Source organism: Labeo rohita, chromosome 5, assembly GCF_022985175.1.
Source record: "Labeo rohita strain BAU-BD-2019 chromosome 5, IGBB_LRoh.1.0, whole genome shotgun sequence".
NCBI classification, from domain to species: Eukaryota; Metazoa; Chordata; class Actinopteri; order Cypriniformes; family Cyprinidae; genus Labeo; species Labeo rohita.
Window position 1 is genome coordinate 15,805,391 of NC_066873.1, and position 14,462 is coordinate 15,819,852.

The 14,462-nt window shown below is 36.6% G+C and overlaps 2 protein-coding genes across 2 annotated transcripts; both read right to left on the minus strand.

Moving 5' to 3' along the window:
- Nucleotides 1-5,905: 5,905 nt before the first annotated feature.
- On the minus strand, nucleotides 5,906-7,913 carry gcnt4a (glucosaminyl (N-acetyl) transferase 4a). The gene is made up of 2 exons (XM_051111130.1): nucleotides 7,797-7,913; nucleotides 5,906-7,662 (listed from the first exon to the last, which is right to left on the minus strand). Exon 2 carries the CDS (start codon nucleotides 7,659-7,661, stop codon nucleotides 6,372-6,374), a length of 1,290 nt encoding a protein of 429 aa, XP_050967087.1. The 5' UTR covers nucleotide 7,662; nucleotides 7,797-7,913; the 3' UTR covers nucleotides 5,906-6,371.
- Nucleotides 7,914-8,083: 170 nt separating this feature from the next.
- LOC127166053 (ankyrin repeat domain-containing protein 31-like) lies at nucleotides 8,084-14,334 on the minus strand. The gene is made up of 9 exons (XM_051111129.1): nucleotides 14,264-14,334; nucleotides 12,583-14,167; nucleotides 11,191-11,346; nucleotides 10,968-11,110; nucleotides 10,465-10,663; nucleotides 10,151-10,269; nucleotides 9,915-10,061; nucleotides 9,624-9,753; nucleotides 8,084-8,724 (listed from the first exon to the last, which is right to left on the minus strand). Exons 1-9 carry the CDS (start codon nucleotides 14,327-14,329, stop codon nucleotides 8,585-8,587), a joined length of 2,685 nt encoding a protein of 894 aa, XP_050967086.1. The 5' UTR covers nucleotides 14,330-14,334; the 3' UTR covers nucleotides 8,084-8,584.
- Between the last annotated feature and the right edge of the window lie 128 nt (nucleotides 14,335-14,462).

The following is a 14,462-nucleotide window of genomic DNA, read 5'->3' on the forward strand; positions in this document are numbered from 1 at the left end:
AACTGTTACACCCCTAATACATATGCATTTATTTCTATTCTGTTTTAAATGCCACTAAATTTAAATGATTTGGAGTGAGGGGAAATAAAATACATGTTAGTGTTTGTCAAGTTTCCTAACGTTTGTTTAATTTATTAGTATTAGTATTTACATTATAGGAAAATGCAGCTTACATGTGACTTGTGTTTTTTCCCCCCCTGACCTGGTGCATGTGGTAAATTTAATTATTATGCTGTAAAAGGACATATACAATGGGGACCATTTGCACCAATAAAACAATCATATTATGTTCATTATTCCCACCCACATTAAACTTTAGCCTTAAACACTGTTATAATTATGAGGGGGCCCTTGGAAAATCCTCTCCCCTGTAAGGGGTCCCTGGTTCCAAAAAGCTTGAAAACCCCCCTGGTATAGTGTATAATGTTACAAAAGCTTTTTATTTCAGTAACTGCTTTAAATATTAGATAATAATAATACATTTTTCTTGAACAGCAAATCAGCATATTAGAAAGATTTCTGAAGGATCATGTGACACTGAAGACTGGAGTAATGATGCTAAAATTTAGCTTTGATCACAGGAATAAATTACATTTTAAAATATATTCAAAAAAAGAAAGCAATTATTTTAAATAGTAAAAATATTTCACAACATTAGTGCTTTTGCTGTATTTTGGATCAAGTAAATGTAGGCTTGGTGAGAAGAAACTTACTGTTCAAATACTTTTGACTGGTAGTGTATGAACTGACAAACATAAACGTTTTCCCTATCAACCACTCTATTAACTCTTTGAAACACCTTAAACACTTTTAAAACGCCTATATATTGAAGTAAAGATTGTTTTGTGGAACTTTAAGAGGCCGCCAGAGCATACAGCAGTCAGTGTAAATGAGCTTTCACACTAGTTTCTTTCTGGCAGAGTGGACACCTACACAAGGTTGTGCTAATAATGTCACATCCTTAAATAGAACTAGCACGAATAACACAGAGGTGTGGCCTGCACATCAGTACAATCGATGACTCCTCATTTTGGACTTTCCTAACCTTAGGTTCTAAAGTCTGTGAGCAACTTTATTAATAAAAGTTACACCTCAGTGCCTGAGTGTTTTCCACAAAGGCTGATTATATGTACTCTGTGGTGACGTAAATGCTTTGAGAGTGGAAATGTGCAGCCAGATAGACTGCAGTGTCATGAAAAGGAAATGGGTGAGGTTTGCTCTGCCTTTGCGGTAATGGCTCAGGAAACCGTGCTCTTTTGTTGACCGCCGCCATATGTTTTAATACATTTGTACAAATGATTTAAATTGCACATGGTTAATTTAGATCCCTAATCACTTTTGGGGATTTACAATAAAAATGCTTTAAAGGTGACATATCCTGAAAAACTTTTCCATATTTAAGTGCTATAATTGGGTCCCTGTTGCATCTACCAACCAGAAAACGTGAAAAAAGACAACCCAGTAACTTTGTTTTGGTAAGCCTTTTTCTGCAAGCCTGTGAAAAACCAAAACGCTCAGATTTCGCTGCTGATATACAAACTGTTATAATTTACATGTGTGGAGCATCTGAAACTCCATCTCTGCATGTTGTTGTAAGTTTGGGTTTATTATCATGTTCATCTGGGAACGCAACATGCGCCATTTCATCAGATTTGTAAGGTAAATCATTTATAAACCTCTGCAAACTCAAGAGAATATATTAACTGTAATATGTTAACTGTTCATCGAGATCTCAGAATAAAAGCTCAAACCCTCACTCTGAGTTCGCACATTTTGATGTCCACATATTCATTCAATTACAGTGGCTACAGCATTTCTGTCGTTAGGAAATGGCAAAATATTAAAGATTAACATTTAAATAAATGATGTTTGGTCAGAATTAAAGCAGAAGTCTACTTCCAGAACAACAATTTACTAATAATGAGTTCATGTCTTTCTGTCTTCAGTCGTAAAAAAATTATGGTTTTTGAGGAAAGCATTTCAGGATTTTTCTTCATATAATGGACTTCAGTTGTGCCCCCGATTTTGAGCTTCCAAAAAGTAGTTTAAATGCAGCTTTAAAGGGCTCTAAACGATCCCAGCCGAAGAAGAAGGGTCTTATTTAGTGAAACGATCAGTCATTTTTTTTGAAAAATAAAAATTTGTATACTTTTTAAGCACAAAAGCTCGGGTAGCACAGGCTCTGGGATGCGCGTCCACAGGTCGTTCTTGAACGATTCCTTCATTTTGAACGAATCTTTAATGTGACTCGCGAAGAACGAGTCGTCTCGGGGAGTGATTCGTTCAGTTGCGCATGCGCAACATCCTATTAGGTTCTGTGCTGGAATTAGTTCACCTGTTTGAGTCTTCGAGTTTTTTGAGTCGTTCGTTCATCTTATGGGGCTGTCACGTGATGCTGATTTTGCTCAAATTAACGAAATGACTCGAAAAAAGATTCGTTCATTTTGCTGAACGAGACTCAAAGGTCTGAGTCGGTAAAATGATTCGAACTTCCCATCACTATTACGAATCACGTCTAAGTTTATCGTCTGTGTACTCCAGCTAAAAAAGGTAGAGTATGGCGAATCGTCCGACACGTTGTACCTTTTTGTTTGTAAACAGCGTTTGACTTACTTGCACTTTCTTAGTCTTTGCACGTTCGCTTTGTAAACACTGAGTCTGTGGTTCTGCCTATATTCGGCCTGACCTTTCAACCTGATTCAATAGTACGTCGTGAACGCGCATGCCAGAAACTGTGCTACATGAGCTTTTGTGCTTAAAAAGTATACACATTTTTATTTTCTGAAAAAAAAAAAAGAATGATTGTTTCACTAGATAAGACCCTTCTTTTTAGAGTCCTTTGAAGCTGCATTTAAACTACATTTTGGAAGTTCAAATTCGGGGGCACAATTGAGGTCCATTATATGAAGAAAAATGCAGAAATGCTTTTCTCAAAAACCGTAATTTCTTTACGACTGAAGACAGAAAGACATGAACATCTTGGATGACAAGGGGGTGAGCAAATTATTTGTGAATTGATGTTCTGAAAGTGGACTTCTCCTTTAAGGATTAGATCGCACAGTAATGTGTAAAAACAATCGTCAGGTCGTTGGCACCCTCTGCAGGCCTTTGTTGTAATGCGTAATATGATTTCTTGCTTTTGACACTTTATTTGAACTAATTATTATTGCCTCATTGCTATTATATAGCCTATGTATTTTAAGTAATTTTAAAGGCTGTTGTTCACTGACATCAATTTTTGTTATCACAAAAATATAATTATAGGCCCCTATGAAATCAGTTTTATTTCCAAGTTCATTTTTTCTCTCTTTTAATGGTTAAATTACATTGTTATTAATCAAAAAGCCTGTCTAATTAATTGAGTTCTACAGTTTTATTTTTAACAAATTCTGTGTGTTTCCATTACTTTTCTGAATTCCATTTGAATGGTTTCATTACATTTTAATAATAAAAAACATCTTCCAGTTAATTGATTTAATTAAAAAAAAAAATGTTTTAAAGTAAAATTGCTGATTTTTTGTGGAAAAATAATTGTGTATATTCATTGATTATTCGATAAATTAGTCGATAGATTAATCATATAAAAATAGTTATTCTGGGGACACCTGAGACTTATATTACATCTTGTAAAATGGGGCATAATAGGTCTCCTTTAAGCCTGGTATACACTACACGATTTTAAAATGTAAACACATCGTTAAACACCAACCATCATACACTTGCCGACTCTGACTGGAAAATGTAAAATTTGTCAGCTCTGACTGCACAAAGTCTTCAGACTGGCTCTGACTTTATGCAACTAGTGTAAACTTAATTAATTTCAGACTCAAACACAAACCACCCGTATTTCATCAAGTACTGTAAATAAATATGGGGAAGTAGCATGACAGTTTCTGACTTCTGCCAGTTCTGTTGTAATATTTCAAAAGCAGAAAAATAAATACAGGGTCTACAGCTTTACAAACTATCTTGTTTTCTTAAGAATAAATGAAAACTGCTGTTTAGTTACAACGCCCTTCTATAAATACTGCAAGCTGCAGTATGACTACAAATGCTACCATACAAATGACATTTGTCTTTCACATGGAATCCACAAAACCACTCACAAAAGTTGTTTTCCTGTATGACAGTTCATGATATGATTGTACAGTATACTGTATGCCATGGTGGAACTAAACTTGAAAACATGACTGAGAACACAAAAGGGTAATAGTGCATGTGTTCAAAACAGAAATTTGCATGTTGACAAGCAGACGGTCAGGGCTTTATCTCAGTCTAATGGCATTTGCTATATTTATATTTCTGAGGAACAAGCCAGTTCAGAAACACTTCGGTCTGTTTCCTGTTTTGAACCAGCCTGGCACCTACTTATTGTGATTCATTCCTCTCCTAAACCAAAGAGGAATTTATCATCTGTTGGAAGAGACTTCCTCATATCTGCCTTTCAGGAAACACATTGTGACAACGACTGATCCCTATTTCTGTTCTGACCTAGAATGCAGCAATCATTTTGCGAAATAGATGTACATGTCATTTTTCTGTGCTCACATGAACTAGTTAGTCATATCCAAAACCGTTGATCCCAGAGCAGTAACTGATATTAGGTAAATAAAACTTACACAGAGAGCTCTCTGTACTGTTTGCATCAATGTGGAGTCTGAGACACAAGAAAAACCAAGAGGTTTTAGTGGCAGGCGTCTACATTCCAGGGTGCATTAACTTACACTGTCAACACTAGGACGGAGCCGCATGTGCTGGTCAAACTGCATTTAGATTGAGGAAACCGAGCCACGCTGGCTACCCCAGTGGTCAAACATGCTGCACAATTACGTCTTCAGAGTGAAAACCTTTCAGAAAAGTAGGTTCAGGATCTCTGTTTCCAGCCGAACAGAGACAGACTGGCACGGGGCAAACTCAGGACATTGGCACTAACTGCTTAGCTTAAAATAAAAAGGAACAATTAGAATCAAACTTTCTAGTTTAGCATTTGACAACATTCATTCAGGTTCTGAAATAGTGAAAGGACTGTTCACAAGCAAACTTTATAAAATGTCTCAAGGGACATATCAGTTATAAAAAGTGGCTTTTGGGAATCCACTCGGTTTGTACGCTTGAGTGTCTTGTTGCAGTGAAAGTTTAGGTGCTTTTGTCCAGCCATTGACTTGTTGAATTAAGAAATGAAGGTGTTCTTATCGGTCTTCCATCTCCAGTTTACAGAGTGATATGACTTTGCCCAACTTTGTCTCTGTTGACAGACTGTGGACACAACAAAGCAAACATTTTAATATCACCTTAATGCAACAGAATAAAAAAGGTCATGTAAACCAGTCCAATGTAAGCGAAGTAATTTCATAAGCCTACTTTAACTATAAGTATTTAAAGATTATGTTGTATCACTCAAGCTTGAGTCTTCTTGTAATATAAAGTCCAACAGCACGGATGTAATTGTTTGTACAACAGTTCACTAAACAACACGTAGACATTGAGTTGCATTTTAAACACTATTGCCAGTTATTTTGTTTTTACACCACCAACACATCACTCATTTCCTGTGTTGCAGTAGTGACATTCCTGAATGAAACAGCATTTTTAAACAAATACTTAAAACAATTACTTCAACAATTTACACAGAACTTGTTTCATTCCTGAATGAATGTAACATTCAGAAGGAGTGACGAAAATACAAAACAAAAAAAAAACACACCTCTACAACAGTATAAATACTTTTATATGTTATCTAGAATTTAGCTTCTGTCAACACTTATGGAAAACCTCTTGATGAAATTCGGAGACCGGAACGAACTATTGCTTAACATTTACATTACAGAAAAACAGCAAATACACTGTGCTCTTTGAGTACACAGGTGTGGCTGTTTCACTGTTACACAAAGAGGAGGAGAAAGACTCAAGAACAAGAGCTTTTTAGTTTTATTTGAGACAGTCAATATTGAAAGTACAATAGAGATTGCCAATAAATATTTTAAAATGACACAGCATTACCCACTGATACAGGCATTGTTTTGAGATGACCTATTTAAAACTACGAATGTCATACTTATAAAGTGAGAAATATTAAAGCCCTGTGAAAATTCCCACATAGATTGATTCAGTAAAAAATAGAATGAAAAAGACGGTTGGTTCAAATAATTTTAAATATATAAATATTTTGATAGCTTAAGCACCTATCAGTACATCTTTGGGTCGAGCTGTAAAGCAGAAGCTGAAAACAAACTCATTACCATACTGACCTAGCATATAGTGGACGGCAACATGTTGAAATTTAAATGGCTCGCAAATACAGCTTTGTGCTTTGAATGAACGTAAGTGCAGCAGCAAACATACATATTTCAACCAAAACATGAAAGGCCTTTTTAAGACACTCTTTTCAGGCATTGTTGATGCTGCTTCTCCTCAAGTTTCTCTTCAAGGCATTTAATAATGACAGGGTCAACTTTGGGATCAAACTTGTTTGCAAACCAGTGGCCGTCCTCCAGAAGCCACCGGAGCTCAGCCGCACCATAGATGCAAACACTGCGTCTATGTGTGCCGGTGCATTGTGGATACAAACGGCCTTCAAGGTAGTTCCATTTAACCAAACGTGTCCTGCTCTTTAAGTCACTCACATCAGGCTCAGATCTTCCGATCGCTCCAGGAACTCCAGGCACTCTGGCCATGGTTGCCCAAAAGTGCTCATCAGGAGAATATGTGTCGGCTGTCCACTGCAGGAAATCCTTTGCCACTTGGTTGGTCATGATATAAGACACAAAATCACGTGTCAAGACAAAGTAAGCACTCCCAACGAACATCTCGATGTCATGCGGTGGTGGGTCTTTAGCAATGGATGTCTTAACTGGCATTTTATGGTATTCGTATGATACATCTTTCAATTCGTACTGAAACTGAAAACGCATCTTTTTCATTTCGCTGGGCCTGCTTGATTCGAGCATGTTCGCACCGTTCAGTTTCCTGAGCTCGGTTACCAGCTCATAATTGGACTTGAGCGGAAAGTCTTGGCCGCACAAATTGATAACATACTTCCATTTGACCTCTGAACTCAGCAGGTCGGAAAGGCAGTTGAGATCTGCGTTAAGTCTCGTAACGTGTGCATACTGAACGGACTCGATTTTAGAGGCTATGAAGACATTTGGAAAGCACTTCTCCAAGTTCTTCATTGCTGCAATGAATTTTTTCGAGGACTTCTGGTCGTAATGAATGCAGTAAATATTGTGAGGTGTGTAGATGGCTCGAAGAATCCTTTCCACCATAGCACTGTTCTTGTGCACCACTAAAGAGTAAGCAATTGGAAAGCTGCATTCCTCATCTGTTACAACAACCTCATTATAGCCCCTTTGTTCAATGTAGTTTTTGCAGTCTGCAGTGAAAGAAGCAATACTCCCATCATCGACTTCCACTATGTTTTTGCGTCTCAACTCCAAAGATTTGCCAATTTCCACTGGTTCCAGTTCATAAATGGCTGTGCAGTTAATGCCATTCAGAGGCTGAGCTCTGGGTGATCTACGTGTAGCGTCATAAGGTTCGATGTAAATACTGTTGTCCATTGAAATCTTTATGTATGCCAGCTTCAGCACGACAAACAAGGACACAGCAAACACATAGAACTTGCATCTTAACCAGTGTAAGACTGCACATCTTCTTTTCATTCTGTTGGCAAAGTGAAACAAGTGTTATAAATAAAGCTGACATAATCACACACATCCTCTAACAAAACTATTCAGCCATGAAACTGTATCATATTCAGCTGTATGGTGTCATGTAACTGAAGTGGACTTGCCTACCTTGCACGCTGCCGGTCTTTTGTTTTGTGTCACTGCCATCAAATGTTCCTCAACATTACAAATATATGAACCTGTGGGACAAATTAGGAAAAGATGTAAAACCCGTGGTTTTACGTTAACTATAATGCTTTAGTTGCCGCACGGTTTGAAAAGCTTTCTAACCCGCAGAGATTAAACAAAGACAGTCTATACAGTACTAATCTCCCATCTGTCAAAACTCAAACAAACATTTCATAGCTTCGCAACTCTATTCAAATACTTTATGAATGACATAATATAGAGTTAAAAATGTCGATCTATAAATGATCTATCGAGTTCAAGATACTTACAGCGTCTTTTAAGATTGCGTCGTGCCGTCTCTCCGCTCAAGATGAATAAGTTCTTGGACTGCTGACTTCACTTTGTGCAGTCTGACTGAAGAGAAGCAGAATATGAGGCGTGGACGCCAGGAAAGTCCTGTCCGCCCACTCATACCCGAACTTTGCCTTAAAACCTTCAAACACATAAATACATCTCGAAGCGCGCTGAGATCAATACTGGTTAGTTACTTGGTTAATATAAACACGAAACGAAACGTGTAATGTATGAACTTTTATTTTAATATCAAGACCATCATCTTACCAAAGCAACTTAGGCGTACAAATACATTTCAAATAGTCATATTTCAAACCAACAATAACACTTAGAAATTATAACAACACATAATAACACTTTTCCACTTTATAAAAGTTCTAACACAAAAGTTTATAACACCGTGACGCTCAGGCACTTGCGCTACACGAGCAATTTTATGAAGTTTCAAAGGTCCACTCCTCACTCTGGGCGAAGAAATCCCAGAATCTGTTCATCACATGGCTTGGAAAAAACTCCTCATCGTTGACCAAGTGAATTGACGTGATGTTCATGAAAGCGTCATTTTTGGACTGCTCTATTCAACAAAAGGAGTAAATGAATTAATTATTAAACAAAAGAGTATACTAGACAACAGGTTGGGGGTAACGCATTACAGGTAACGTGAGTTACGTAATACTTTTTTTCAAGTAACGCATTGCTTTTATATTTACAAGAAACTATCTGAGTTACTTTCTCAAATAAGTAATGCAAGCTACGTCTCCTGTCCCCATGTGGAGAGAAATTGACAGTGAGGTGCAGACCACCCTGAGGTTATTATTTTCACTCTTGGTGTGAAAGGCTTTTACAGTCATCAAAAATACAACTTTTGGGTTTTCTGTTATTAAAAATAAATAAGCAAGCCCAGCCCACATGAAAAAAAGTGACATAATGCATTACGTTCCATAAAAAGTAACACAATTAGTTACTTTTTTAAATTAAGTAACGCAATATTGTAATGCATTACTTTCAGAAGTAACTTCCCCCAAAACTGCTAGACGCAGTTATTTCAAAAGATATGTAAAATTTAGAAAACCTATGGCAGATGTCTATTTGATCTGCCTGCGTTTCCTATCAGACGTCAAATAGACGTTTAGAAAATGTCTTTAAGATGTTTATGATTTAGAATGTATGTAAAACTGACATTGTAAATAAGTCAGGTGTTTGTACACTGCAGATGCTTTCCAGATGTAGTGATGTTTAACAGACATATTGAAGACGTTCATGTGCTATCTGGGATGTAGTCGATTACCACAAAAAAAGTTTTTAGTACAAAGGACACACCTTGCATGCTTTCACAGTAAGAAGATTTCAACACAACAGACAGTACGTCACAGATCCTGTTTTTGCAACCTTTTTTAAACATGATGTAATATAAATATAAAATTAGTGGGAGTAGTAAGTTTGGTCCTATATCTTGTTGTTGAGTTGACCAACCTTTTAAAGCAGGTTTTGGTGAGCTTTTTTTGAACGTGCAGGAATGGGGATGTAGTGATTCCTCAAGTGTTTTCTCTGCATTTAAACAACTTGAAACATAATCCCACAGTGGCTTGGATTGATGCATAACCTGTCAGAATAAGAATGTTTTTTAAAAAAACATGTGGTTTGAAGGTCACTGCTAAACCATAGAAGTACTGAACTCGCATGTGTTTTTGTATCATGAATTGTAGCTATGCATTACAATTAACAGTAGAAAACATCTTAACATTTCACATGAATGTCTTGTACCTTTTTCAAGGCAAAATCAGGGGTGACAGGACCTGAAGATTGACTCTCCATGACTGATTCAACCCATTGTTCTGGAAGGAGGAAGACTCTGCCACTGGCATCTCTGATAGATCCATTTTCCAGAAGAGAGGCCTTGTGGCTACAACCCTAAATTTTATTCAGAGCTTTATGAAAAACATCTAGCTGGTCTAATGGTGATGCCTTGATCAGCACCTGACAAATGATTTATGAATTACCTTAAGTGTAATTTCTAAATTATCATTCCCATGTTGAATGATTCCATCTCTAATAAGGCAGTACAACATCCTATTGCCAATAAAATCGATCCTTGTTCCTGCTGACTGAAAACACTGATCTGTTGAGAATAATCATCAATAAATAACCTCAATTAACATTAAACATATCCACGAACATGCACACACATACAAAAACACTCTTTTTGTCTTGTAATAAAGAAAGAAAGTCATACAGGTTTGAAACAAGATGAGGGTCAGTAAACAACCCGAGAAGTTTTACTGCTTTTCAATGTCTTCCATGCAAAATCTCTTACCTGGCTGCATGTGCTCTGAAGCCAAAAGCTGAGATCCGTGTTTAGAAGTGTCAGTTGTCTGGGCAGGTTTACGAAAAGGTCCTTTAAATGTCAAAAGCAACTCTTTGATGCTTTCATGTGCTGCGAGGTCTACTGCACTTTGCCCCAGCATATTCTTGTCATGAGGGCTTGAGCCAAACTGAAGGAGAAGCCTCACAATCTATGCATAAAACATCAAGATCAGAACTTTAACAGCTTTTGAAACTGCATTTACATTTGAGTACAGACTGTTAGTGTGAATGAGCTGGTGAAATGCTGGTGGTTATCGGATTGAAAACTATGCTTAACTACATCGCTCTTACACTTGTTTGCACAGCTTTAGCTGCAATTACATACTTCTGGCTATAGCACAAATAGTCTGACGTAAAAAAGAATATAGTCCATGAGTTGCACAAGCTATGTTTATGGTGCTTTTTGTCCTTCTTGGAGCCTGACAGCCACTGATCACTATATTTTCATTGTACCTCATATGAGCCCGATGCAACAGCATCATGCAGCGGGTTACATCCATTTAGCCCTCTGCTGGTGACATCGGCCCCTGCTTCCAAGAGCTGCTCTGCCACATCTACAAAACCTCTAGAACAGGCCTCATGAAGGGCGGTCCATCCTGTCCACCCAAGACATCATGAAAGCATTAAATAGATCAAAGATAATAATGTACACATAACAAGGCAAGGATTTTCCCACCTGCATGATCTGATACATTAACATTGCTTCCAGCTTCTATCAGGCCTTTGACCATTTGCAGGTCTCCTCTAATGCAGGCCCGGTGAAGCAGAGTCTCTCCTACACGGTTTCTCTTGTGAAGAGTTTTCTGAGGAATCTTCAAAACCTTCTTTGAGGCTGATGAGAAATAACAATATATAAAGTGACATGTTCTAAATATAGCCGAGCTGGGTAGTAACTGATTACATGTAATCTGGATTATGTAATCAGATTCAAAAAATTAAGCACTTGTAATTAGATTAAAATTACATTTTAAAATACTCGTAATCAGACTACAATTACTTCTTTATAGATTACATAATTATATATTATTTACACAATAGCAATAAATCATTCATAATTGGTTCTCCTTAAGTGTTTCAACACTTCATCAAATACTGATGAACACATGCATTTTTATTTTAATTATTACTCTGTAGGCTATTTAACCATGTATATAATATTACTATGACTTTTTTGTCATCTGATCCTCTTTCGCCTGGGATTTTCAAATATTTTAATTAGTGCTGGGCAACAATTAATCATGAATAATCTCATCCAAAATAAAAGTTTTGTTTATATATGTGTGTGCTCTATGTAAATTTATTATGTATATAAGACACACACATACAGTATATATTTACATGTGTATATATATATATATATATATATATATATATATTATATATAAATATATTTAATATATAAACATATTTTTCTTAAATATATAGATGCATGTGTGTGTATTTATATATACATAATAAATATACACAGCACACACATATAGTATGTACACAAAAACCTTTATTTTGGATGCAATTAATTGTTGCCCAGCACTAATTTTAATAATTATCACATTTTTATGTTCGTGTTTCTCTGACATTGGTTATGGTCACATGATATGCAGTTAAAAAAAAAACTGTTTCATTTATTTAGTAAAATGATTTAATTTAACATTTTTATTATTTTAAATTATTTATTAGCTTTTTATTAAACTCATAAACCCCCTGCAGTTTATTCACAAACTCCAGTCTGGGAAACTTTGACATAATGTAATGTTTAATGCACTTCAAGTTGCTAATAACAATGAATGGAATATATTTTCTTACTCATTTGTATTTTTATATCAATATGGTACAAGGTTATCCTATTTAAACAATCTGATAAACAAGTTAGGTCAAAAGTAATCCAAAAGTAATCTAAAAAGTAGTCTGATTATATTACCTATGATGTGTAATGTAATGGATTAGGTAATGGAAAACTGACATTTTTGTCATGTAGTTTGGAATTAGTAACAGATTAAAATTTGTAAGTAACCTACCCAGCTCTGGAATATAGTTATAATAATATTTATGATTAACCCGAGGGAATTACCTGTATTCAATCCATCTGTGTTTTTTATTCCTTTCAATGAGATTTGAAGTGGTCTTTTCTTCTGTTTCGATTTCTGACTTTTCAGTTCACCTTTGTTTAGGAGCCCTTTGATTTCCAGAGCTATGTGTGGATCATGTTTTAAATGTGACTTTTCTTCAGTGTTATCCAGTGAAGTTTGTGTACTCAAATGTTCCGGTAAAAACTGCCTCAAAACACTCACTGAGGACACTGTGTCCAGTGCACCCTCTGTGTTATCTGCTTCCTTTTCACTACGCCTTCCTTCAGAAACAAGGAGTTCATGCTGAAATGATGTGATGGCCGCATCCTGACTATCAGCAGCATTGGACCATTCCACAACAGTGGAGTCAGAATCTGATAATTCTACAAAAATTTGATTCTCTATAACAATACAATTAGCCATGTGAGAATTTTCAAGCTGTTCAGCAGGACATGTGCTGGCATTGTCTTTTAGAACGTCACTCGCTGACTCATTAACAACCCCCCTGCAACAAGAATGTGGTTCTGCTTCAGATCCACCAATGAGATCTGTTGCTTTTACAATTAATGTGTTACTTTTCAGCTTTTCACATTCCATGCCATCATTTTCATTGGAGCTCTTAGTCACTTCTGTCTGATTGGTTCTTGGTGTTGTCTCTAATATCTCTACCACCCCCTTCTGGTTTTGAATGGCGATCATGTCTGTTTCTTCATCCTGACTTAGAAGCTTCTTTTGGGGCAGTGTTTTTGGAGATTGCAGTTCTTGAATGCTGATTTGTGTCAAGTCATCATGTGGTGTTTCTGAAAAGCCAGTGATATTATCCACATGAAGAGACTCAATGGGAGGGCTGGTTGAAGTTTTCTGCAGCTGTTGGAGCTCACAATACAATGACTGGGCCAAAAATTGTTCTTCTGATGTTTCAGAACGATTAATTTGTTTGTTGCCTGTGTCTAATTCCTCTGGTTCATCTTTCTCTGAATACTCTGGGCTGCAGGTCAATCCTTGATTATGGATTATGGCCGTAAGCAAAGACAGCGAATCAGGGTTGCTTGAGTCAAACAGTTCCTCACTCTGTAATGGTGATTTAGCCATTACTCCAGATGGATGTAGATTAACATCCCTCTTGAATGCCCCTTGTAAACATGAATCAATTAGTTCATTTAAATTGGGGGAGAGTGAAGTATTGCTACATTCCTGACTGCCATCATTGTTGGTGTCAGAAAAGCACACAATTTCAGATGGCACTTTTTGGTGAACATCAGGATCTGACTGTTGATCTTCTCTTGCATCTTCATTCTGTTGAGGTGAGGGACCATCTACATCTTTCTTACTTTCGAAATCAACAAAGGCATGGTTCAGATCAAAGTTGAGCAAGTAGTCCAAAAAATCTTTTTCTACTTGAATGTCATGTTTTGTTCTTTTGATTCTTTTCTTAGCCATAGCCGAACTATTATCATCCCCAATATCAGCTTCATAATTGTCTTGAGAGCCTTGCAATACCCTCTTTCCTGCTGCTGTGGCTTTAGCAGAGCGAACTTTATATGAATCTCCACTTGTGCTCTGACTTGGCGTTCCCTTATCAGTAATCTGAAATAGTCCATGAAATAAAAATGCTGAGTAGGTTTGGATTACAATGCAAAATTTACATGACAGACATTGTTTGGTGTAAAGGAAACCACTCACTGAATAGCTATGCTCATGGAAAAAATGTGAGCTTGTCTTCTCAGGTACTGAACTGCCATCATTCATCAGAGTTTCACCAGCCTCCCCCTAAGAATTATAAATAGAAACAAATAAGGATACAATAAAAAATAAAGACAAAAAGGTTTTACCCCTCAGTGTTGTATTTTGTTTTTCAAAGACAGCATTTTCATGAGACAGC

What these genes read in the sequence shown, in the direction of transcription:
- gcnt4a (XM_051111130.1), bottom strand. Translation starts at nt 7,661, where the DNA reads ATGAAAAGAAGATGTGCAGTCTTACACTGGTTAAGATGCAAGTTCTAT.
- LOC127166053 (XM_051111129.1), bottom strand. Translation starts at nt 14,329, where the DNA reads ATGAATGATGGCAGTTCAGTACCTGAGAAGACAAGCTCACATTTTTTC. An exon ending in TTGCATCGGGCTCATATGAG is followed by an intron (nt 10,664 to 10,967) that starts GTACAATGAAAA and finishes TTTTATGCATAG; the next exon opens with ATTGTGAGGCTTCTCCTTCA. An exon ending in ATTTAGAAATTACACTTAAG is followed by an intron (nt 10,062 to 10,150) that starts GTAATTCATAAA and finishes AATAAAATTTAG; the next exon opens with GGTTGTAGCCACAAGGCCTC.